The sequence below is a fragment of the Halichoerus grypus genome, chromosome 2 (assembly GCF_964656455.1).
Source record: "Halichoerus grypus chromosome 2, mHalGry1.hap1.1, whole genome shotgun sequence".
In the NCBI taxonomy this organism is placed as follows: domain Eukaryota; kingdom Metazoa; phylum Chordata; class Mammalia; order Carnivora; family Phocidae; genus Halichoerus; species Halichoerus grypus.
This window is the reverse complement of record NC_135713.1, coordinates 26,309,035-26,335,375: the sequence shown is the minus strand read 5'-3', so window position 1 is coordinate 26,335,375 and position 26,341 is coordinate 26,309,035. Positions and strand designations below refer to the sequence as shown.

The window sequence follows — 26,341 nt, the reverse complement described above, 5'->3', positions numbered from 1 at the left end:
CTATTACTCATGCTTATTTCAATCTTCATGTTTAAAGAAAAAAAATTGCATAGATATACTTGAAGAGCACTTCCCTGACTCCACTCCCTTTCCTTTTTCCCCAGAGCTAACTAGGGTCATGAAACCAGTATTTATTATTTTCATGCATGTTGTTAAATACTTTTATTATACATGTGAATAGCCATATACATTAAAAAATCTTGTTTCTCAGGCATTTAAGCTTTCTGTAAATAGTATCATACTCTATGTATCATTTGTTGTCTTGCTGGTTTTACTCAGTATTATGCTTTTGAGATAAATCCACACGAATGAAAGTAGCTCTAGTACATTCACTAAAGGGCTGTGTACTATTCCATTGTGCAAATATACAATTACTTATACATTCCACTATTTTGCAGTTATAAACATTTTTGTAATGCTGTAATGAACACCTTTCCTCAATATTATGAAAGCTCAGAATAACCGTTTGACATAGGTTTGACATATATTTGACATAAGTGCACATATCCTTGATAAAGCATGAGAATCACGGGGCACCTGGGGGGCTCAGTCAGTTAAGTGTCTGCCTGCTCAAGTCATGATCCTGGGGTCCTGGGATCGAGCCAGGCATCGGGCTCCCTGCTCAGTGGGGAGTCAGCTTCTCCCTCTCCCTCTGCTGCTCCCCCTGCTTGTGCTCTCTCACTCTCTCTCTGCCAAATAAATAAATAAAATTTTCAAAAAAAAAAAAGCATGAGCATCACAAATAGGGACACACATTCGAATCTGACCCTGATGTGTGACCATATACTGATGTTGAGAAGGCAATTCACTTCTTTGGAAAATCAGAGTCAGATACTTCTTTGACTATTTTAAAATTGCATTCATCTCAGTACTAATCCATCTGGCTTCATCCACTATAATTGTCAGGTAGGGTCAACCAAGTGAAGATACTGATCTCTAACAATATCTGGAAGATTTTTTTAATATTTAAGACTTCATAAAAATAATAGAAACATTTACTGAGATGGATTTAAGCATATGCTGTGGAATGAAGTTTATATAGTTTATCATACACATAAATAGAGAGTATTTGTCAGATAAATTACAAGTAATATATAGTGATAAACACCATTAATTCCAATAGAGAAACTGACACATCGTTATTAATTTTGCCCTATGCACTCAACGGTATCTGCCTGGCCAGTCCATCTGTTCAGCTCGCTGCTGATCCAGCACATTGACCCGTGCAATACTGTTAACTTTGCGACAGGGATTTTATGTAATATTTTGTGCCCTTCTGCTACTTCTGGAGTCAGGAGCATTGAGCAAGGACACTTATCTTTGCTATTCATACGCAGAAACAAGCCTTTTGGGGGGGATATTTCCAACCTCTGAGAGTCACCTGACATTTTCATTTTAGGTTTTGACATTAAGAATTTGCCAAACTACCCAAAGTTTTCATGAAATTTCTAAGTACCTAAGCTTTTCTGTTTTTTTGTCCTACCACGGCAGGTACACGCCAGTGTTTCTGGCTTCAACCACCTCAGCCTGTATTCCACTGACACTGTCTAAGACATCTCTACCAGTGCTTGTGTCTATCCAAGGACTCCTTCCTTGTGCCATGGGAGTTCCTTTTATAACGTTGCTTCCAGCTATTGACAGTGTTTTATTTATATGATGAAAGAAGAATAACACAGTCTTACCAGTTGAGAAAGCCTGAGTGGTTGAAAGGTTGCCTGTCTCTCCAAAGGAAGAAAATGCTGTTTTATTCAACAATAAAATATTGATTCAGGGATGCCTGGGTGGCTCGGTCGTTTGAGCATCTGCCTTCGGCTTAGGTCATGATCCCCGGGTTCTGGGATCGCGCCCCGTGTCAGGCTCCTTGCTCAGCGGGGAGCCTGCTTCTCCCTCTGCCTGCCACTCCCCTGCTTGAGCTCTTTGTCTCTCTCTCTCTGACAAATAAATAAATAAGAAAATCTTTTTTTAAAAAACAAAAAAAATTGAAAAGAAATATCGTTGATTCATTTTAAAGGATTCGCTGACTCTATGACAGCTCCCTCTGACATTTTTAAGTGATGAGATGTGATCTCTGGCATCTGAGTATGAAAGCCAGCCTAGGAGATTGGGCTGGAACAACTCATGGGAGGTGGTGTGAGACGACGGACAGGACAGCGGGTTCCAGGTCAGGTCCTGCAGCTGTGTGCTTGTGGGGAAACCCCTCCATGTGCCGAAGTGAGGTGGTGACCAGCTTTGTGGGTTCCTCGTGGCCTTTCCAATTTGGGAATTCTGTACACCAGTGAGCCCACTCAAGGCCTGGACGCCCTGAGAGTTCAGGGCGCCAAGATTTGTGCAAACTGATTGCTCGACTCCCCCCCCTGGGGGGGGCGGTTTCCAGTCTTCGGTGTTCTTCCCTAGTGTTTCCCATCAAACATTGAAGCATTACCCTCTCAAGATGCATGATGACTCTCTTCTCACTATCCGTGCGCTTCTCCATCAGTGACATTCTGGCCACTCCTCTAACCTCTCTTGCTAACGATGTCTTACTTAGCAGAACTGTGGTCCCTTTCCTCTCTCAACCTTTGTGGCTTCACTGTGCCCTCATTTCTTCATCTTGCACATAGCGAATAATGGCAATGTTGACCTCATTGGATTGTTGTGAGGTTTGGGTTATTATATATCAAAATAGATAGTAAGTAACACACATTTTTATGTATTTATGTATGTCTATATATGTCTATTTGTATACACCTACAGTTCTGAACAGTGCCTGGGACAAGGCAAGCACTGGGTGTGTTCGCTGTTATTATTTTTCCAAAGTTAAACCCAGCTTACAGATGCGCTTGGTTTGCGTGTGGAACCTGCCACCCCGCCCCCCCGCCCCCGTGCTCCTCTTACTCACATTACCGACCTGGTCTCAGGGGGCAATGATATTATCAGTCCCTGCTATCAAACCCTCTAGTTTGGAAACATAGCCTCTCAAACTTTATAACATTCTTTTGAATTTTATTCCTGTCTTTCAGAGTTTCCTAATATAAAGCTCCTTACCTTTTCTGTTCCTTTATTTAAACTGTAGCAATGGTATTATAACACCTGGTGATAGTATCTGCTTTCGTTATTTAAAATCTCCCTTTGTTTTTATTTGGCATATATGCGTTCGTCTTGTCTCCACAGCTAGATTATAATCTGTATGTTAGATTATGTATTAATGCACCTGTGTTATCCGTAGTCCTTCTCAAGCACGATCTCTTCCACCCACTGGCAACCTCAGCACGGGTGGCGTAGAGACCCCATTCCTCAGCCACACTCTAGAAACCAGACACCCTACGGACAACTTCCCCATCAGCCGTAAGCACGATCACTTGACATGGCCAGAGGCCTCCCCTGACACTAAGCATGTGGGCTCAGGATTTAATATGTGTGAACCCTTCTGCCCGACCCCCAGGTATTCGCCGCCAGACTGCCCATTGTGTGAAGAAGGGCCACGGGATGGTGAAAGCTACTTTTTGTGACCCAGAAACACAGCCCAATGGGAAACAGAAGAAGTGCCACGAAAAGGATTGTCCGCCCAGGTAAGCACTGATAAGAATTGGAGCTCTGTGTGTCTGCTTAGAAAGATGTGTGATTGGGGTGCCTGGGTGGCTCAGTCGGTTGAGTGCCCGGCTCTGAGAGCGCCTGGCTCAGGTCATGATTGCAGGGTCGTGAGATCGAGCCCTAAGTTGGGCTCCAAAGTGGGCATGGAAACTGCTTAAGACTCTCTCCCTCTCCCTCTGCCCTGCAAGCGCTTTCCCTCTCTCTCTTAAAAAAAAAAAAAAAGCATGATGTCTGATTTAATAGTAATCTAATGCTCAGTGATAAAGGAGACTTGTGAGGCTTTGTTATTAGAATAAGTACAGGGAAACTTACAGGTTCTTGAAGCTGTGCTGTAGGATCCCGCCGAAAGCTGTGAGTGAGGACATCTTCTCTCCACAGAGCAGTATTTCTTACAAAACCAGTGTGTTCTGTGTTTGTCTGTTTGGTAAGCCTAAGTCTCAGGGTGTTGTTGAAGAGAATGCTATATGGATCCCCCAAAAGTTTTTGAGCTAACGGGTGCAGCTTTTCCGAGAGCACTGTGCCGGTCAGCGGTGGCGTCCCCCTTCAGACCACATGCCCATCCGCACGTAAGGCAGCCTGCAAGAGTGGCCATCCGGAGCGGGCTCCCCAGTGTCAGCGCCGTTGACATCCGAGAGGGTAACTCGGTTGTGGGCTGTGCTGTAGCGTGGTAGGATGTTTAGCGGCACCCTTGGCCTGTAGCCGCTTAGATGTTAGTAGCAACTTCCCCCCCTTCCTCTGGGTTGTCACAACCAAAAATATCTTCAGACATTGCCAAGTGTCTTGTAGACGGCAAAAGCACCCTTGGTTGAGAACCAGCGTTATAGAGCTATTTGCTTGCAGCTCACCATATTGGTTCTAGATACTGGAATCCGAGAAGGTGGCTGGAATGTTATTAGGGGCTTAGGTAAAAGAGAGAGAGAGAAAAAAAAACAAGAAGAAGGAGGAGGAGGAGGTAGAGAGGCAGAGAGAGGGGAGGGAGAGAGAGAAGGAAGGAAGGGAAGGGAGAAAGAATTAATTCTGGAGAGAGTCTTCATTCTCTAGTGACCTCAAGTAGGGCTGCACTTAGGTTGCAGATTCCATCAGGCATTCATTCCAATCCTAAGAAGACACACTAAAAGGAGTTTAGTTAAACAGGAGGGGACTCATTGGTATTATAAATCAAACAAGTGGGGCACCTGGGTGACTCATTCGGTTAAGCGTCCAACTCTTGATTTCGGCTCGGGTCATGATCTCAGGGTTGTGAGATGAAGCCCTGGGTTGGGCTCCGAGCTGGGTGTGGAGCCTGCTTGAGATTCTCTGTCTTCCTCTGCCCCACCCCCGCCCCACTCTCATGCATGCTCTCTCTCTCTAAAAAAAAAAAAAAAAAAAATTAATTAAAATAAATAAACAAGTGACTAACTGAACTCTAAATAAGAGCCAGAAGAATGTGATAAATCCGGAAGAACTGGGTAAAAAGAAGAGTCCAGACAAGGCAGGCAATGTTGGTCTGTGGTGGGGGCAGACAGGTGGGACCCAGCAGCCGGAGCCAGAAGATTTATTCTGTCCAGCTCTGTGGTTCCTGACGGGGAAGGAGGGGGCCGTGAGGGGGGAGCAGGACCCGCCCTGCCTCACCTCACCATGGTCACCTTCCCTGGGCTTTGTCAGTAGCTGAACTTTCTATCATTTCTCCTCCGGGAAGAGGGAGCCAGGAAGGAGGCACGTTTCTTGGGGCTCATCGCTAGCCCGTGGCTCTGCAGGGCTCATGTGCTTCCTCACACTCCGTCTCCCTCAAGGTTATTGATCTTCTACCAGTAAATTCCTGTTGCGCTCCTGGGACGCACATGCCTGGGGTTCTCACCTCGCTTTTCAAAGACACTTACTCTGATCGGTTGATACCCTCTCAAAACCACAGCTGTTTATTTCCTGGCTCTAATTTTGTCCCTGGCGTTCAGGTTCTCATTTTCATCGTATTACATAGTCTCCCTCAGCCTGACTCTTGCCAGCAAATATTTATTAAGCTTCTGTTATTTCCCACGAGAGACACAGTGGTGATTATAGCCATATAACAGTTACCGTTTATTGAGCACTGAGGTAGCGTGATACCAAAAAGGCAGCATCTTGGGTGTCTGCCCCTGACACGTGCAGGTGCTGGGGGGCGCTGTGCAGAGGGTATAGAAGCTCTGCCACATTTCCCCTGGACCCTGCCCTGTGCACCTCTTCCACCTGGCTGTTCCTGAGTTGTATCCTTTTATAATAAACCAGTCATCTAGTAAGTAAAATGTTTTCTTGAGTTCTGTGAGCCCCTCTAGCAAATTATCAAACCCTTGGCAGGGGTTGTGGGAACCCCTGATTCATAGTCAGCTGGTGAGCAGCATAGGTGACCGCCTGGATGTGAAGAGCAGGGGTGGGGACAGTGTTGGGGGGCTGAGCCCTTAACCTGCCCGGTCTGTGCTAACCCCAGATAGTAAGGGTCAGAATTGCTTGGTGTGCAAAACCCACACATTTGTTGAAACAGAAGTAATGTGAAAGTAGAGAGGAAGAAAACAGTGGGTTTTAGTTGTTTGTTTTTTTTTTTTAAAGAGAGAGCAGTAGGGGGGCTGGACAGAGGGAGAAGGATAGAGAGAATCTTAAGCAGGCTCCCTGCCCAGCCTAGAGACTGATGCAGGGCTCAATCTCATGACCTTGAGATAATGACCTGAGCTGAAATCAAGAGTCAGACTCGTAACCAACTGAGCCACCCAGGCACCCTGAAAACAGTGGGGTTTTTAAGCACCTTCTTCATTTCTGATGATGTTTTAGAGATACCTTATATCTTCTCTTTACTGTTCTCAACTACTCAGAAAAATAACTATTATTATGTAAGTTTTATAGAGGAAGAAATTTTCCTTACCTCACTCAGTATCATACAACTAGCAGAGGTTCAAACCCAGGCTGTCTAGCTCTAAGTCTGTGGTCTCCATTACATACCCCCAAAGACAGGCACATACCTCTCCCCCATCCAGGCTGCGTCCACAGCAAAGCAAGCACTGTGCTAGGCGTGGTGGGCTCTGAAGGTTCCTGATGCACACACTCGCCCGCTGAGGCCAAGACAGAGCTCTGGGGACATGGGCTGTGTATATAAAAGCAACACAGTCAAAGAAGATTCTGGTATCAGCTCTGGCTTTAGAACAGACATCGATCTGTTGCTGACATTTTCTTATTTACCTGTGGCTGAAAACTTGGCCTCACTCTTTTCAGAATTCAGCTTCCATAAGGGTGGTTATCTTACATGAGTCCACACTCCAACTATCAAAATTTCTAGTTGGAGGTGACTTTACAGTAAGGTATTACTGGTGTGAGAGGGAGAAGGATGTTGGGGCAAGAGTCCAGAGGCTGAAGGACTCTTGGGGAAAGGCTGAGCTGAGGGGGAAGCCCATGGACACAGAAGTGGAGCCTTGATAAAGGAATTCTTACAAGATACCAGCTGAGCTCTGTGGACTTGAAGCTGACCCTCGGTGAAGTCATGGGACAGGTTGGAAGGACATCTCCATCCGGATCCCTGCAGCCTGCAAATGTTACCTCATTTGGAAGAAGGGTCTTTGCAGATGTTATTAAATTAAAGCATCTTGAAATGGGGATATTATCAGCAATTATCCACTTGGGCCCCAAATGTCATTGCAAGGGTCCTTATAAGAGAGAGGCAAAGGGAAATTTCACACACACACACACACACACACACACACACACGGTGGTATGAAGACAGAACAGACAGATTTGAAGACACCAGCCTTAAAGACTGGGGGGATGGTCCCCAAGCCGAGGGATGCAGGCAGCCACCACAAACTGAAAGAGACAAAGAACAGATCTTCTGTAGAGCCTCTGGGGGGAACGTAGCCCTGCTAGCACCTTGATTTCATCCCAGTAACACTGATTTTAGGACTATAATAAACAAGATTTGGCTTCTAGAACTGTAAGAAACCAGATTTTTGTTGTTTGAAGCCACCAAGTTTGTGGTAATTTGTTGCAGCAACCACAGGAAATTAATGGTGGCAGCTTAACGCAAGTGAAGAGGAGAGATTCCCCCAGCCCAGTGATAGATGCTCCAGAGCTTGGAAAACCCTGGGATTGGGGCTTCTTGGAATGTGTGGCAAAGAATTTTTTTTTATTATGTTATGTTAATCACCATACATTACATCATTAGTTTTTGATGTAGCGTTCCATGATTCATTGTTTGAAGAATTTTTTGGAATAGCACAAATAGGTCACTTGCCAAGGAATCTCGCAACCAGGCAGGCTACCAGATGCATATTCATGGGCAAGGCAAGCTGTTGTCAGGGCAAGACCAGCAGCCAGCCATGGGGACCCCTTACTCAAAGCCCTGCCTCCTGGCCACTGTCCCCATGGTCCTTGCCCTCCTTGGGGCTTTGTAGTTAGTTGACATGTCTTTATGTCTTTGTTCTAAAAGCAGCATTGTTAGAACAAGGCAAGTGATACCTTTTCCCCCTGGAAGGCTTCTTAAGCTGAGCGCATGGATGCAGCTTGTTGATTCAGAGCAAACTTCTGAAATGGACCAGGGACGCAGCCTCCTCTCCCACCATCGGTACCGAAGCCCCGGTGGCAGTGAGAAAGGAGGTGCTGTGGCCGCAGGCGGGCGCTGGGCACCGGGCGGCCGCTGGGCAGTCCCGGCCAGCACAGGTGTGCCTTCCGGCGCCCAGGTGTTCTCGGTGAGCTGAGCGTCGGTTTTGCAGCTGCGGTCTCTGTCTTTGCACATCATTGCGCTTCAGGGGAGTAAGACAGCCCATTCCGTTCCCCAGCTTCTGCTCTTACATTGGAAACATAATTTGCTGCAATTCCCTCCAAACAATTTGAAAATTATACTTAAGAAGAGGGAAACATAGCAATCAAACAAATCTTTTTGAATCATTGTCATTGGTAGAATTTTTTGCTTCTTAAAGCCTCCCACTCTGTTGTTATAGTGAGAATCTTTGCTAGAGCCCCAGTCCATAGGACTTTTTAAAAAAGATTTTATTTACTTATTTGAGAGAGAAACAGAAAGAGAGAGAGCATGAGCTGAGGGGGGAGAGGGAGGGGGGTAAGGGCGGCGGTGGGGAGCAGGCCATGGGAGAGGGAGAAGCAGACTCCCTGCTGAGCAGGGAGCCAGTCCTGGGGCTCCATCCCAGGATCCCAAGATCATGATCTGAGCCAAAATCAGGGGCTTAACCGACTGAACCACCCAGGCGCCCCCCCCATAGGACTTTTACATTGTAACTGGGGTGGTGAGATTGACTGCTGTAGGGGGTCTAAAGAACAGTAAGAAACAGTACATGATGTGTGGTGAGTGTCATCAGCATTCTGGTAAGATAAAGATCAATAGCAAAACCAGAACAAATCAGGGAAGGTTGTTGTTAATTCTGTGCTGATTAAGCCAGGGAGGTTGTGGGGGAGATCCCAGAAAGAGAAAATATAGGGAGGTTCATTATCACTTTGTGGGGACACAGCTGAAAGCCTGGTAGCAAGTAATTCGAAAAATTATATTTTTTTGGTCCACTCAGATTATTAAAGGCCTTCCAGAATGACATTTTATATATTCGGTAACATGCCTGGCTTCCCCCAGACATGTCAGAAGTAGGGTGAAGTAACTAAATTCATAATTACCAAAATGGGCGTTCCTTTGGTTTCACATCATGTGATTCCAGTATTAGCTCTTTATCCACACAAGATAGCCAGATGATAAACACTAAGGAATAAGGGAGTAAACTTATTTATTATTATAACTTAATAAATAAATGAATAACTCATCTTAATTACATAATTATAGATGTTAAACACTAAAGAATAAATAATCCTTATAACTTAAAAGTAACTGATTAAAGAATATAACAGAATCAAGGAATAGCTTTCTTCATATATTTTTAACCTGAGATTAAAAGTGTGAGACTCAAAAGTTTTACCCCAATAAATCCAATACTTACTAACTATAAATCATAGGACAAACTTTTGTCTTCTTCAAAAGTCCATACTATCTCAAGGACAGAAGTCTCCCTTAAATTCAGGAACGAAAGACTTCACATGCTGTACTATTTTCCCATAAAAAATAGAAGCATTCCATTTTATTACTGCACAGAGAGCCAAAGAAGTGGGCCATACTTTCCAACAATGGTGAACCCAAACCACACTGGATCAAGACACTTGTTCTCCCTTCTGTGCTGGGGAAGATTTACACAGTGATGGAGAAGGGGAAACAGAGAGGGCTCCCTGCCACTTTCAAAAGCTATTTCTACGTAGCCACAGGGTCAACCTCCTAGAATCTGTAGTAAGTCATCCACGATAAGGGGCTAGAGAAAGAACTCACATCCCTGTTTTTCCACAGTGAATCCAGAGTATTTATTTCGCAAACCGTGTCAACACTTTGACTTGTCAGGAATAGCTGAGAAGTAAGAAATTATTTTGTTTCTTCTTTTTCTCCTGCTTTCTTATCAAAGGGACCTGTGAAACCAGGAGTAGGCAGACTGGAGGAGGTGGGGAGAAGGAAGGTGGTGCCTCTGAATGACCATCTCCTAAATAACTGAAAACCAGCAATTGTTTCAGCACCTGCTTCACAGAAGAAAAGAAAAACACTCAGTTAGGAGCCAGGGGACCTACATTCTATGAGATTCTTTTACTCGGTAGCAACCGTCAAAATAACAACAAATAATTACAGATGATCAAGTTCTAGTATGTGTCGGCTCTGTACGGTGTACTACATATAGATCTGGTATTTTGTTTAATCTACAATACTCCTATAAAGTCAGTATTGCCTTACGCATTTAACAGATGAGGAAAGTAAGGCTTAAACTTGCTTGACGTGACGCTGTAATAACAGAAAACTAGACCTCAGTGTTCTTGACTGTAAAGAGAGAGGGCGTTTTTTTTTTTTTCATTCAGAGACACTGTTAAGTAGCATCCCCTCCTGCCGGGTGCTCTGGGGGACTCGAGCCGTGACTGCACAAACCAGCTGTGGCCCTGTCTTCCTCTAACGGGCTGGAGTAACTCCAAGGGCCACCCAGCTCTGCGACCTGCCCTTCTGCTCCCGGTTCCTCTTTCCGGTGGCTGAACTGAATGTGTCCATATACTTTTGATGTCCGTGTGCGCCTGCAGGTGGTGGGCCGGGGAGTGGGAAGCATGCTCAACAACGTGTGGGCCCCACGGAGAGAAGAGGCGGACGGTGCTGTGCATCCAGACCATGGGCTCTGATGAGCAGGCTCTCCCGGCTAAAGACTGCCGGCACCTGCTGAGGCCCAAGACCCTCATTTCCTGCAACAGAGACATCTTGTGTCCATCAGACTGGACAGTAGGCAACTGGAGTGAGGTGAGCGTCATCACTTCCCCACCCCTGCCTCTTCAGTAACCAACCCAAAGTGGCTCGAGAGAAAACTGCACGATGGCTGGTGTGTATCACCTCTGGCCTGTTTCCTGCATTTCTGCCTGCCTTGTATCCGATCTTGCTTCTTTTCTGTTCTTCACAGGATTTGCTTCTCACTCGTCCAGGAGTCAGACACCTGCCAGGGATGAGCTGGACCCCATTTGCCCAGGCTCTCAACAGCTAATTGGTACATTGTCAGGATTTTTTGCTGTCCCGTTGTTAAACCATCGGCAGCAAATCAAGAGCTAGGTTGTTAAACACTTACATTTCTGTTTCCCTGAAACCGTGAGAGTTAAAACCGGATGAGTGTTGCCGTAATAGTAGAATGATAGGCAGTGTACTTGACACTTGAAGAAGCCCCTCGAATCGTCTGTGTCTTCGGCATGGGTCAAGGCCAGACCTGACCGAGGTTTAGAACATGTACTGTTATTAGCCACATAAATTCAAATAAGTGTTGTTGCATTTTCCCAAAATTAATCTGATCAGATCCTCTAAGTATACTTAGAAATCAGTGGGCTAGGAGGTCACGAAAAGCTCCCAGGCTTCATTTTTCTTTAGGTCACCATGGAACCTGGTCCTGTCATGCCTGGTGCTCCCGGAGTCCACTGGGTGGAGCCTTTTTTCTCCAAAAGTCCTGGAGTCTCCAGGGGCCTTGCTCTACTTCCCGGGGGCACACTGCAGTTCAGTGACCTCAGGAATGACTACAAGTTACATGATTTTTTAAACTAACAGTCCAGACTTTATGGGTGGATGCTGACTTCTTCTGAGCTTCCTTGGAAAGCCCTGTCCTTTTCGTTAATAATGCGACCACTGACCAGAATGTCGTAGGAACTCCTCTTAGGACTCACCTTCAGACAAATGGAAAATATTTGATTCAGGAGAATGCAGTAAGTACCATCTGTCCTAATAAAGGTACTCCAAAGTATTACGTAAAGAAGAATTTGAAAATTTGTATCAGCAAAGGTGCCATCTCTGAAGCTCTTTGAAAGCAGAAAACACTCATTTGAATACAGCACTGTGATAACCTTATTTCCAGAACTTTATTTCATTAGCTCACAGTCACAGTTTAGGTTTATTTAGCTTCTAAATCTGTTGCAGAATGCTTTCTTGGCATCGAGGTGAAAATAAAAAGAAAATGGCAAGTATGTTTCCTGTGTTGTAAGAACTTCCTATCAAATGGAAGAGATGGGACCAAAAACCGAAAGGAAGGAAGGAAGAGAGAGAGAGAGAGAGAAAGAAAGAAAAATACCAGCAAAGAAAACATACCTGCAAACTAATAGCATACTAGAATCTGTGCGCATATCAGCAATGGGGCTGATCCTGGGAGGGGGCAGCGAGAGCCTGTGGCCGGCCTGGCCTGTTAGGCCACCACCAGCCTGGATTGCTATAAATTACAGTGTTGTCAAAATAAGGCTGGACGAGGTATCGTGACTGGTCCATTACATCTGTTTACTAGGAATGTTTGGGCTGCATCCAAAGCAGTCCATAATTCTTGTCGAGTAGAATTTACTAATTGCCAGATTCTTTGTGCTTTTTTAAAGGACTACAATTACATATTTGGCTGAGAAGTTCTTCTTACTGTGCTCATGTTTATGGGGAACAAAATGATGTGCCTTAACTGGAGAACAAGGGACAAAAAGTTGGCACGATGTGACAAGTACTCGTGTCTGTGGTCCCAAATACAGGCCATTGCATAGTGTATTGTGAGCAGACATGGGATTCAGTTTCTGGCTTCCACTGGATGGAGTTGAGCAGAAAGGCTGAGCCCTGGGATGCTGTCATGAGAGGTGTTTTTAGTTAAATCAGCATGGAAATATTCACCCAGTGGATCTCCCTTTCTTCCCTCTGCTGTCTTACTAATGTCTGTACATGTGAGCCCTCTAATGAGCTTTCCTGGAATATGAGGAAATGTCTCTGATATTCTAACTAGGCCCAGATACATTTTTAAGAGAGATGATGCAGGGCTGTATTCTTGCTGTCATAGTCTTTATGGTCTGGATCTTGTCTTGAGATTGGCATTAATTGATGCAGGGTATAGTGCTCCAGAGATACCTCATGATTTGGTCTGTACTGGGCTGTCTGGGTCACCCTGGACGTCGGAAGCTGGGAGGTAACTGGGCCAAAAGCTCCAGGAACTATGAGGCTCCTGCTGAGTCATCCTCTCTGGGCTGACTTCCCTTCCCTGCCAAGACACCTCTGCCAACCCAAGCAACGAGAGAAAGGTGGGCTCAGTTGTGCCAGGCTGGCACCCTCATCCCTGACCCAGCAGGGGTCCGAAGGAGGACCTAGCGAGAGCTGGGGGGCCCTTTCTGCCCGTCTGACCAGGCCCTCCCTCTCTAAGCTCATGCCCTGAACACTGACTCCTACCCCCAATCTCAGATTTCACCAAGAATCTTGCTCTGTTTTCACCCAATCTACTTTCTGGGCATGAAGGGTAAAGAAGGAGGACTGGATTTGTTGTAAACACAGTATCAGAGTTTCTGTGGCCCCCATTTTTATTAGGTATACCGCTTCAGTGACATGCCTTGTCTAGTGGTGAAGGACATGCACGGTCTCAGGGGTATGGGTCCCTGGGTTCAAATCCTGACTCTGCCACTTATTAGATGTGTGACTTTAATCTCTTTTAGTTTTCTGTGGCTTGTTTTCTCCATCCATGAAGCAGGAATAACAGCAGTACTTAGACTCAAGAGACGCTATGAGGATGAAATGAGTTAATAGTTCCAAACTTCTTACTAGAACAGTGCCTGGGACATAGTAAGCTGTAGATACAGTCATTTCCTAGCAGAGTAAGTAGATGGGAATAACATCATCTATCATTTGTTGAGTGCTTTTCACACTGGTTCGTTTCATTTAACATTTAAGATAACTCCATGAGGTTGATGTTCATGAATTCCCCTCTTACTCCTGGCAGTTAGACGCTAATAGATTTAGTGGGAGAGTAATTTTCCTGGGTTTTCTAGCTCTGACAATCCCTAATTGTGTGGCCTTGAGCTAGTGTTAACCGCGCCCCCGCCCCCCACCCGCCAGCCTTTTCTCATTTATAAAGACAGGGTTAATGTGAGGCTTGAAGATAATCCACCGAAGCCCTTTGAGCAGTGTCCACAAATAGTGTTTCCTAAATGGTAACTTCATTCTTAAGCAAGAAGGCCAGCGTCTATCTTCTATGCTACCCTGATTTTGTAAGCCTTGTCCAGTTGGTGGCACCCAGATGCCCTGACAGAATTGATCTGTGCCCCTCTGCATTTTCATCTAGACCCTTGCCCCAAGGTCAGGGCCATTTTCTGCATGGAGCACTGTAAGCATGAGGCTTGGGTCAAGGGTCTACAGAAATGTTTGAGACCTAACGAAAAGGCTAATGGATGGTTTCCATAAAAACAAAGGACACAGCAAAATCATAAATAAATATTGAATTACATATTAATGGCAGGTACCCACTGGATACTTACTGGTATTACTATTAAACACTTTTATAGGTATTAACACAATACCTCCTAACAGCCTTATTAACCTCATTTTAGAGGTGAAGAAACTGAGGCATAGAGATGTTTAGAGACTTGTCCTTTAAGCAGTGGAGCCAGGATATGAATGCAGAGTTTTACTGGGAACACTCTGCCATATGCATCTCACACGTCTACAAAATACAACAATCTGACAGCCCGTAGTATTCATAAAAAATCATATTATGTTTGGAAACAATTTAGAGATCAGCTTTTGTCACTTTGCTGGAATTCCAGACTAAGCCTAATGATTGCTGAGAAATCAGAGCCCTCTTAAATAAGTTGCTCCCCCCCAAATACTTCTAAAGCAAAAGAAGAAAAAGCCTTTCAGATGGTTTTTAGAGCAAAAAAAAAATATGATATTTCCCTTGAGACTAGAGATGTTTTTTTAATATACTTGATGGGGCTTGGGGCGGCCCCCAAGCCCTTTGTGTGCCTGATGAAAGCACACAGACAAATGAACAAAACAATTAACCAACTTACTGAGACTCTGTCAAGTGCAAAGCGGTTCACATGGGTGTTGGAGCATCCGAGTGACCAGAGAGACTAGGTGCTGATGTTCGCAAACAATCTCTCCTGCCTCCTCAGACAGAATGGCCCACAGCGAACACCAGCAGCCTGTCTGTGGCTAAACGAGAAGCAAAGGGAACTCTTGTGTGAAGCCTCACAGAAATGCCTGCAGACCGAAGGAGGACGGAGCAGGAGGGCGAGGAGACACTTCTGAGTCGCTTACCTGTGGTACTCCGCAGTTTGAGTTAAGGTCCAAGGCACTTCTGTGGGGCTGGACCACCTCGTCCTGTGGCACGGGATGTCTGTGCGCACCAGCATGTCAGTGCCCCTCGGAGGTCAGCAGCCTGTGCTTTGCCCGGTTTCCTGGAGAACACATACAGGCATCGTCGTTTGACACAAGTACTCACAGAAAACCGGTTGGGGGCCATGTTGATTCTCTTCATCCTGTCTGATATACTTTTTAAATTATCTAGGGTACTGTATTAGTTTGCTAGGGCTGCCATGACAGAGAACCACAAACGGGGTGGTTTAAACAACAGAAATGCATCGTCTCACAGCTCTGGAGGCCAGAAGTCCAAGATCAAGGTGTTGGCAGAGTTGGTTCCTTCTCGAGGCTGTGAGGGACAGTCTGTTCCATGCCTTCCAGCTTCTGGTGGCCTTTGACTTCCTTGGCTTGTAGTTGTCAACACCCTGATCTCCGCTTTCATCTTCAGTGGCATTGTCCCTATGTGTGCATCTCTGTAGCTGAATTCCCCTTTTTATAAGGACAGTGGTCATATTGGATTAAGACCCACCTGGGGACCTCATTTTAACTTGATCACCTCTGTAAAGGCGCCATGTCCAAATAAGTCTCCATTCTGAGGTCTAGGGGGAGAGGGTGGGCAGGGGTTAAGACTCCAGTATATCTTTTTGTGGGGGGACACAGTTCAACCCATAAGAGCTACCTAAGTTTTTCAGCTTACTTTCAAAGCTGGTTTTAGCATGAAATCCAGTCATTCATTTATAAATTCCTGAGACTACACAATAAATGTTTTTATGGCAAAGCACTAGCTATTTCTCTCCTCGGCCCTTTAGCTGTAACTCTGTGACGAGCCCCAACTGTGTTTTTGAAAAAACTCTCAGCACTGCAGCTCTGAGCCCTTTGTGAGCTCCCCTCTCCCACAGTGTACCTGAGGTGGGTGGCTTGACTCATTTAGAAGCAACCCTCTTTCTCAGCGGGCTCCCCACAGGCCTTCGTCTTAGAGGAATGACAAGTGAGAGCAAGATGACTCCCCAGGAGGACAGGAGCAGACTGACGAGCTGCTGGCCTGGTACAGAGTTCAAAACTATAAGGTCAGGGCACGAAGTCATCATAGCAGATGCTGGCTTTGAGAGTTCCGAAACTACCCATCAGGATGAGTTCTGAGTGCAGCATTGTGCCCTGCGTTTATCTCATCTGAAGGGCTTGACAGCTCCTAAGGAGATAATCACAGGTGGAAGATGTATCGGAAGGAGCATGGGGCTGAGGACAAACCAGTGCTGCCTGTTCCGGCGTGGCTACGAGAAAAGGCAACTTCGTTTGTAGGCCCCATACAGACTTGGTAGATCATTAACACTGTCCCGCTGGGCACAATACGCCCTGGGGCTAAAGAATGGCATCCTCGGGCTACTTGGAAGCTTCCGGGTCTGTGGGTGAGGGAAGCAGGTGGGGATGAAAGGTAGGTGTGCTGGAGAACATAAGAACCACTCCCAGACCCCGGGCTCCGTGAAGGAAGTTGTGAGGTGCCATTTGAGAATGGCGCCAGTAATTGCAGATCCTCTGCTTTTTTGAGAGAAGCTAAAAATAAGGAATTTTAATATGAAATCTGCTTTAAGTGTTGGCTACTAATTCAGTGTTTGTATTTCGTCTGTTTGCTTGTTTGTTTTAAGACTGAGCAAGCCAGGGGCGCCTGAGTGGCTCAGTCGGTTACGCATCCAACTCCTGATTTGGGCTCCGGTCATGATCTCAGGGTCGTGAGGTTGAGTCCCGTGTCTGGCTCCGTGCTGGGCGTGGAGCCTGCTTGAGATTCTCTCTCTCCTTCCCCCTCCACCTTTCCTTGCCACCGTTTTTTAAAAAAAGAGAAAGAGACAAAAAAGATTGGACAGGCCAAAGAATTAATGTTTGTGGGTCAAATGTAGTCCTGAGGCTGCCACTTTGGAATCTCTGTTCTAGAGTAATCTTCAGTTTTAAAAGCTCAAAATCTAATGTATTTTCACTAAACAACCCGTTAAATAGCTTTTATTTACTCCTGTTTTATTCTTTTAGGTTGAGCAAATTCACACAGTGGTAAATAACATTATTTAATATGTGTAATTTATAAATTCTAAAAAATATATATATGTATCCATCTGTTAACCTTAGGAAATCTAAATCTTAAAAAATCTAGCAACAAACCAGTGGGATGGGTGGATATCCACAGTACCTTGTAGATATGTGCCTACAAGTACTTCACCCAGGCAGCTGCTCACCTCATAGCTTCCCACAGACAGGTGTGTGTCTCTGGGCTTCCCTGTGGACATGATAAGCATTTCAAGTCGAAACAAACAAAGGAATGAAGAGAAAGAAAAGAAAAATCAGAGAGCTTCCTGCCATGTAGCTGTCCACTCTGACATTTCTTGGAAAGAAAAACCCAAAGGGAGGTGCACCTGCCACTTGAGGACCATTGGCGTCAGCTGGGGCCTCTTTCAAGGATCAGCTCTCGAAACCCAGCCTGCCTGAGGCAAGCAGCGCAGAAATGTGTTCGGACCTACGTGAAGGGTGTTTGATTGAATGGATCTTTTTTCCAAAGTGGAGATTTGAAAACTCAAGGGGTTTGGATTAGAATGTAACAAGTGGAGAGCCAGTGAGGAGGACGAAGCGGACAGCGCTTTAAGGCACCTTCGCACAGAAGAAGGCAGAAATACTGTAGTAAACCAGGAAAGTAACAGTCTCCGGGCTGCCCTTGCCAGGTTCCAAAGTGAGGTGACCCCAGATCCGCAGCTGAGTGCGCTCTCAGCTACACGGTCTCCTGTGCTGACAAGCTTCTCCTGCTTTTCAAAGGATCTGCTTTCCCAGAGCTAGCGGACATCAGGGAGAAATGATGCTTGACTGGAACAAAATAAAGGGGGAGTTTTATACATCCATATTATTTTCCTACACCGAGGAAATTAAAAATAGGACTCGAGAAGGCAAGAAACTTAAGCTAAAAAATGCATAAGCTCACAGAATTTTCCCATTCCTGATTTTTTTTTCCAGGTGAAATAGTCACTTAATAAATGTGTATCAGGTGATCGCTGTGTCCCAAGAACTATCCTAGAATTCAGTTATGAATAAGAACTAGTTCCTGCCTTTGGGTAGCTTTTCGGAAATTGAGAGTTTCTGGTCAAGAGCGGAAATCAGTGGATGGTTACCTGTCAGTGTGTTGCACTAGATTTCATGGAGGCTGTGAAATAAATCTGATTTTACTCTGCCACCGACTTGCAGCCTTTCAAGCAAGTCCCTGAGTCTCAGCTTCCTCTCCTGTGGAAGGCAGAATCCTAATTCCTGCCTTGTAAATCTCACAGAGCCATCGTCAGTATCACACAGAATTGTGGCTGTGAGCCCCTGGAAATCCGCCAAGCATTATGCAATCCCCATCCTCAAGAAACCCGCTTTGAGGTCAGGAATATAAGCCAGACAAATGTGAAACAGCCCATGAAGACCCCTGGAGGTTCATATTCAAGTGCAGTACATTTGGTGGCTGACTTAAAATTGGAAAGAAAAGGCACATAGAGCTGTCTGGTAAAAGTATAGATTTTTTCAAAACATCTAGAAATTTAGTGTGATGTAGCAAGTACATGTAGTTTGCAGCTGCTGCGACTGAGGAAATAATGATTCTTCACCATGAATCCTGAGGAAAGACTATCCTGTTAGGATTCCTCCAAAAGTGCTCTAGCTGCCTGTGCTTGGCATGCCCTACAGAATGTGGAGGGAACGTGGCGGGGGGTGATACCAGCCATGGCCCCTCATATTGGCACCATGCTACGGGATTCACTTTTTGGAAAGGGTATCTCTCTACTTCGATTGATTACCCACCTTTAAATTTCAGAATAGGTCCTGGATCTGTGTACGGGTGTAGGTATGATGGTTGTCTAGCTTTTAATCTGATTCCACCTGACATAGGCAAGTGGACATGGAGCCAGTGTGCCTGGATGAGACTCTGTCAGTTACATTGGGTGTTTTCTAAATATAAAGCGAAGGTTTGTTATAACCAAAGACTCCAGAAAATATATAAACAGTTTGTGTTAATTTAACAGCATCACAACCCTAGGAAAGATAATTTTACCATCTCTTAAAAAGAGTAGGTAACTCGTATACATCATTGCACTTTCTGTGAATTTTCTGTCCCGTGTTCAGAGCCCAGGGAGACTTCAGTTTTACTATGTCGTGGTTTATATATTCAGTTTGCGAAGAGTAAATGGTTGGTCCTGAGCCCCATCTGGTCTCCAGCAGATACATATTTCCTTGGAGAACTAAAGGAGCTCAGAAACCAGATATAAAGATGGAAGAAAACAAGTTCGGCTGCCCAGCTCCGTTTCCATCGGGCCTGTTCTCGCCTGTTGTAAACCTGAGCATGAGAACCAGTGCACCTTTCCCATGAATCTAACAGCTGTCTCTCTTTTCCAGTGTTCTGTTTCCTGCGGCGGTGGAGTGCGGATCCGCAGTGTCACGTGTGCCAAGAACCATGACGAACCTTGCGATGTGACAAGGAAACCCAACAGCCGAGCTCTTTGTGGCCTCCAGCAATGCCCTTCTGTCCGAAGAGTTCTGAAACCCCACAAAGGCTTGATTCCCAGTGGGAAAAAGCTCCCAACATCTGAGCCGGACCCCCTGAAGCCCATCCTTCCAACTCCATTCAGTCCCAGAACGCTGAGCACACCCACGGTGCCCGGGCCTGTGAGCACAAGCGCTCGGGCCGTCAGCAGCCCCGGTCCTACCACAGCCCCCGGACAAGGAGACCTGGATGCCAAACGGTGTCAGAATAGTTCACGCCAAACTGAACCGGGCTCCAATTATGTCCTTTCCACCGGAAGTACTTCCCAGCCCATCCTCACTTCCTGGGCTTTGACTATCCAGCCAAATGAAGAGGATGTTCCCAATTCAGACACTGCTCCTACCTCACAGGGAGACCTTTCCACCACGACAGTGACTGGTGCTGATTTGCCGTCTTCCGGCAAGCCTGTGACGTGGCAGGTGACTCCATTTTACGATACCTTGACCAAAGAGCCAGGGATAGAGATTCATAGTGGCTCAGGGGAAGACAGTGAACAGTCTGAGAACAAAAATGAAAACAAGTCCGTAACATGGACTAAAATCAGAGTAGCCGGAAATGATGCTTCCGTGGTGAGAAGTACGGAAATGCCCTTTGGGCCTCCACCAACACCTTATCTCTGGGCGCCCTTCAGCACAGCGATGGAAGGTCTGCTGCCCAGCCAAAGTCCTGCTACTCTCAAAAATGGTGCGCCTGGCACTGAGGGGATGGCCACTGAAAAGCCAGCGAACACTCCATTCCCTCTGGGAGGAGACCGCCGGCCAGCACCGACAGAACACGCAGTCCGCCATAACCCTCCAGAACTTCCAAGCAACGCCAATCTAACGCTGGGTTCCGGACTGGTCCTGACCGAGGAGGATGCAACAAGTCTGATCGCTGAGGGGTTTTTGCTCAATGCTTCGGATTACAAGGAGCTCTCAACAGGCGGCGGCTCCGCGTACTGGATTGTTGGAAACTGGAGTGAGGTAGGAGCTCCATTTCTCACCCCATGCCCCACTCTGTAGGGAAATAGCTAGGGCTCTTGCATTCTTGTGCAGATTTCAAAATGGGCTTGTATAAGATCTAGCCCGATGTAGAAGAAACGTGAAGCAGTCAGGTCCATGCCCTCACCTCCCTCCTCTCCTCCCTAACTCCAAAAAGGAGAGAGGGAAAAATAAAAATCTCCGGGGAGGGAGGACAAATATGGTGCGATAAAGTGAAAAGAACTCTGAACTAAGTCAGGAGGGCTGGGCAAGCCAGCTGTGAGAGAGCGGAGAACTCAGTCCATGTTTCAGAAGCCGCTTCTTACCTACGGAGTGGTGGCGCTGGTGTAGACCACCCACAACACGCCCCCAGCTTCGAACCGCTGAGGAGCGGCTGGAAGGGCCTGAGGTAGCATTTCACTCGCAAAGCTGATGTTGGGACTCTAGATCTGTCAGGTAATCCTAATTGGAGTGGGAATTGGAGATAAAGTTCCTTAAATGCGTTCTCTAACTCAGTGTTATCAATGGTTTTCTTTTCTTGTTGGTCTGTTTGAGTACTTGCATGAAAAAAATCATTTTGGCTCATTAAAAGAATTAGAATATGGAAGAAGAAGAGAATAAATATGACGACAGAATGTTGGCCCCTGTTTTCAAGCTTCAGAAATTTGGCTAAATACTTGTTTTTCCATTTCTAGAACTAATTGATGTCCTTTGAAGCATCAAAATCATTTTCACCCATTTGAATTTTGAATGCACGGTCTATGAACTTGTTAAAATAATTTGACAACTCAAAAGAGGACTTTGTGGCAAAATAATCACATGTTCAAATTAGTCAGCATTTTTGTGACGATACATGACTTCTCTCCCTGGCCAAAGAGAAATGAAGTATTTGCAGCTAATATAACTACAGGACATTTAATTTATAAAGCATGTTAATTTCCAAACCACTTTCATATCTAGCTCTTGTTTTCTCCTTTTGACAATCCTGAGGAGCAGGTAAGGTCTCATTTATGTCAATTTGCAGATAGAGAAAATAAAATTTGTGGCAGTCAAAGACTTTAGACTTGTCTAAAGACACAATTGTCAGTTGGATGATGAACCTTCTAACTCCACTCTATTCCATTTGTAAAAAATACATTATCTCTGAGTAAAGTGTGGTGTACCTGTAAATTAAACCAAAATAAAAGTATATATTTGCTCAGATGATCATAGAGGCCAGAAGTCAATTGATACATTTTGATTATAGTAAATCAAGCTACCCTTGACTTATTGCAAATGTCATCATTTGCCTTTGACAGAAATAAACTGTCTTACAGAATACATCATAGCTCACCAAAAATTTAACAACCATGGTGAAGCCACTGAGAGCTGTTAATTCCAGGTAGTTTGACTAGAAAAAGGGACTTGGTCCACATTGCAGTTTTTCAGAGCTGCGAAGGATATTATGAGAACAGAGTTCAACATTTGGCAGAAATTCCCTTTGTGATAGGGTTTGGTTGCCTGCCCCCTTTATACATCTTTTGAGACAAAATCTTTAATACACAGAATTGTCAGAGAGGATCAGGACTCAGAATGAAAACTTTGGTTTTCCCACTGTCCTGTGACTTTTTTAGTCTGTCCATTTCTGAAGCTGTTTCTTTAGGATGGCCTCTCAGTCACCCCATTGATATCAGTCTTCCCCAAGCCCCCTATAAAAACCCAGACAGGTTTTCAAGTCAGTGTCACCTCATCATCTCTGTCATCTCCTCTTTATTTCCTGTTCGTTTGGGGCCAGTGGTTTCCAGTCTAATGGCGAGAGGCACGTGGAGAAGAGTGGGATGCTTTTGTTTGTTCCAGTGATGGGGGAGGGGGCCGCTACCCACACTGAATATCTGAGAGCCGAAGATTATAAAACCCTGCGACATTCAGGGCGGTCTCTTATAAGGAAGAATTGTCTGGTCCAATGCCAGTAGTGACCCAATAGTCAAGAAAGAGCCTCAGTTACTGCTCTCGGCTCTTCACTGGTCTGAGCACCTCCAGCCTCTCCCCTCGGCAGTGCTTTCCACACGTCATCACAAGAGACCTAAGATTGCCAAGTTAGTCTTTGGAAGGAATTCGCTAATCATTCCAAACTCCTGCTCACAAATCTTTCCTGTCTCTTCCTTATTCAGATAATCTGACTCGGACAGTCTAACAGCCTTACTTGCCTCCCCTCTGCCTCACCATCTTTAGCTTCAGCAGATCGAAACTGCTCGGTTTCCCCTAAGCCTCCTGCCCCGCTCAGTCTGTTTACATTGTTCCCTCTGCCTTGAAGTGCCTTCCCCTCCTCCTCTGCCCTTGTGAATCCTGCCCTGTTCTTCAGGACCAAACTTTGAGCTGCTTCTTCCAGAAAGCCTCTCCTGACCCCTAAGATTGGAAGTCATTTCTAAAGCTCCTTATCATTTGATCCGAAATCGCTCTCACCATGTCCCCCCACTTTCTGTCCTGTGTGGAAGGGCTGCTCAGGCTCCCCGTTGTACACAACACGTTCCTCAGATTGTGACTTCAAAAATTAAAGAATGGATATAAAGAAACCAGACTTTCTGGGCCGGAATCCTGCTCGGCCACTCACTGTGTCCTCACATACCCAGGTTCCTCATCTGTGTAACAAGGACAGCGACAATGCCCGACTCAAAGATCGGTAGGGGGTAAAAGGAGTAACTGTGTGTAAGGTACTCGGGAGAGTATGGGGCACATAGGAAGCACCCAGTAAGTGTTTGCTCTGGTATCTGTTTACAAGCAGAAAACCTAGGCGCTATGCAGTGTGCATGGTGTGGTTCTTACAGAACCACAGAAAATCACGTCTCACTGAATTGCCCCGTCATCCGGTCAGATCCCCAGGGCCGGTCGTTACATGTCACCTGTGCAGTTGTGTAAACTGACAGAACGATTTTCCAGAGCCATTCGCGGCAGTTCTCACGTGATTCCGATGCAGCCCTCCTTGTTAGTTCCGGTTCTGAACATCCCGAAACCTGCTCCTTGACCTGGTACATCGGTGGCCACAGGGCTACTAGCAAACCTAACAAGGATGAAGGTTTCCAGGAAAAAGTGAAGTCCTTCCGCCTCCTCAGGGTCCCCTTTTCTTGTCTCATCCCTCACTCCCAGTTTGAAACTAATACAAGTGACAGTTGATGGAACCCCATCTCACTTTTACTGTGTTCCATGCTTTTCCCTCTGTCAGCTTTCCCTTTGCGCTGTTGTTGGCTGCCTCCGTAAAAACTGTCAAAAGGAATTAAATGTCTGCTCACGGGATCTGAATCTGGCAGGACTAAAGTCAGAGCCCCAGAGACAACACACATTTATTTGCTACACAAATATGGTACAAAGAGTCCTAGACACCACTTGAGATTTACCAGGTTATCACTAGCCTGGGAATTCCATCTCACTAGGTCCTTTCCTGGGTTTGGGCAAATATATTTTTCTCTCTGTCATAATATGAAATTAACAACAGACACAATGTGGCCTTGAACGTGGCTTCTATCTCTGGGCCCCAGATACCCGGAAAGTGGGACTCACAATGTTGACCTCGCAGCTGTGATGTGTTTAATAGGTAACATTTGTAGAGTCCTGACCATGTGCATAAATCTCTGTGGTCCTAATGTTACCACCAGTTTTATAGGCTAGGGAGTTAGGAAACTGCGAAAGATCACACCATTAGCTAACTGCAGAATTTTAATTGTACCCCAAGTCTCAGGAGGCTAGAGAAAATGTAGTAAAGGTACCTGTTATGTGGTTGTATCCGTTGCCTATTGCTACAATAATGCTAGATGACAAACCACCACAAAACCTCAGAGTTTTGTTCATGAGTCTATGGATCATCTGGGAGGTTCTGCTGAGCGGGGCTGAGCTCAGCAGATCTCAGCTTCACTTGCCATGCATCCGTTGGAGGGTCGGCTGTAGGCCACACCTGGGAGCTGGTTAGAGATGCAGAATCTGCAGTTCCACCCCAGACCTGCTGACTCAGCCCCTGCATTTAGCAAGGTGCCCAGGTGACGCCTATGGAGGCTGAAGTTCGAGAGGAACTGCTCTAACAGATAGCATATGGCGTTTTGGAGGCGGAGAGCCCCGGGCTTACTCCTTGGTCAAGCCAGCTCTCCGAGCCTCGTGGGGTTTATTCTGCACTGTGACAATCCCAGTCTACCCACGGGTTTGTCGTGGAGAGGAGGAAGTGACATAAGGTCATTGCGGTGTTCTAACAGGCAGATGCGTGGATCTGACACCCCCCGTGCACTGACTGACAGCGCTGATAAGAAGTGCAGCGGGCATTCGGCCTGCAGCCCCCAGACATTCCGGCCAGGATGATTTTTAAAGAGAAGCAGATTTCCCCTTGCTTTTCTTCTCACGCACTGATCAGAGATTCTCATCGCAGGCTGTTTATTAGAATCACCTGGGGCATTTCTTTTTTTTTCTTTTTAAGATTTTATTTATTCATTTGACAGAGAGAGAGAGCATAAGCAGGGGGAGCAGAGGCAGAGGGAGAAGCAGGCTCCCCGCCGAGCAGGGAGCGGGACACGGGGCTCGATCCCAGGACGCAGGGATCATGACCTGAGCCAAAGGCAGACGCTTAACCGACTGAGCCACCCAGGCACCCCCACCCCCCCCCCAGGGCATTTCTTTTTACACTGATGCCCAGGCCCTACCCAGGGAGATTGGGATTCATTTGTCTGGGACGGGACCCCAGCGCTGGTATTTCTGTGAAAGGCTCTGCGGGCGATTAGGTGAGCGTCCAAGAGTGAGAACACCTGACTGCAGGCTGGCGGGGGATGTCTGAGAAGGCGGCCCTCAGCCTCTGTCCCCTCTGTCCCCCTCCCCGCCACAGTGCTCCACCAGCTGTGGGCTGGGGGCCTACTGGCGAAGCGTGGACTGTAGCACCGGGACGGATTCTGACTGTGCCGCCGTCCAGAAGCCCGACCCCGCTAAGAGGTGCCACCTCCGTCCTTGTACCAGCTGGAGAGTGGGGGTGTGGAGCAAGGTAAGTGACCGGGCTCCGCGGGTTCTGGGGGGACAGCCTCGCCACGCGCTTGTGGAAGGAGGCGTGTCTCCTCCCTTCCTCCCTTGCTGCCTCCCTCCTGCCCTTCCCTCTGCTACCACCTGGAGGAGTCAGTCCTGGGCATCACCGTAGGCCCGCTCGAAGTTACCCAGCAGCCTTAGAACACATACAGGGCTCTTAGTAACCCACATGTTTTTACCTGCTGGCCTTTCCCCTTCCCAGATAAACTGGAACAAAACGTTAAATTCGTGTATCGGATTGCTGGTCCAGCATGCCACATTGTTTCTAAATTACTTAAATGTCGCATTCTAAATTCTAAATTCTAAACCAGACATCCTCACATGTATCACTGAGTCATGACTCAGCAGTGCTCACGAAGGAAGCGTACTTTTTCATCCTCAGACCCCAAATGAAAAGAAAGCGGAGACAGAAAGAAAAAAAATTGGTCTTTCAACGTGTATTTCCCGTACTGATCTTTTTGAAGTGTGGTTATACTCTCTCTGCTCATCTGGCTGTGGTTACTCATCTCGCCATGCTGTCTGTAGGGTCCCTTGTGAAAGACTGTATCAGGTTCCGGGATTAGTTAGCCTCGGTGCTTTGGGGCACTAACCAGGCCCAAGCTGGCC

General features: G+C 46.2%; 1 protein-coding gene across 1 annotated transcript in view; it reads left to right on the top strand.

Moving 5' to 3' along the window:
• ADAMTS12 (ADAM metallopeptidase with thrombospondin type 1 motif 12) overlaps positions 1-26,341 on the top strand; it is a 291,779-nt gene that overhangs the window by 240,702 nt on the left and 24,736 nt on the right. Inside the window, exons 16-19 of the mRNA XM_078066503.1 lie at positions 3,422-3,548; positions 10,666-10,876; positions 19,601-20,710; positions 25,545-25,697. Coding sequence (XP_077922629.1) covers positions 3,422-3,548; positions 10,666-10,876; positions 19,601-20,710; positions 25,545-25,697 — 1,601 coding nt within the window. The remainder of the gene's footprint in view (positions 1-3,421; positions 3,549-10,665; positions 10,877-19,600; positions 20,711-25,544; positions 25,698-26,341) is intronic.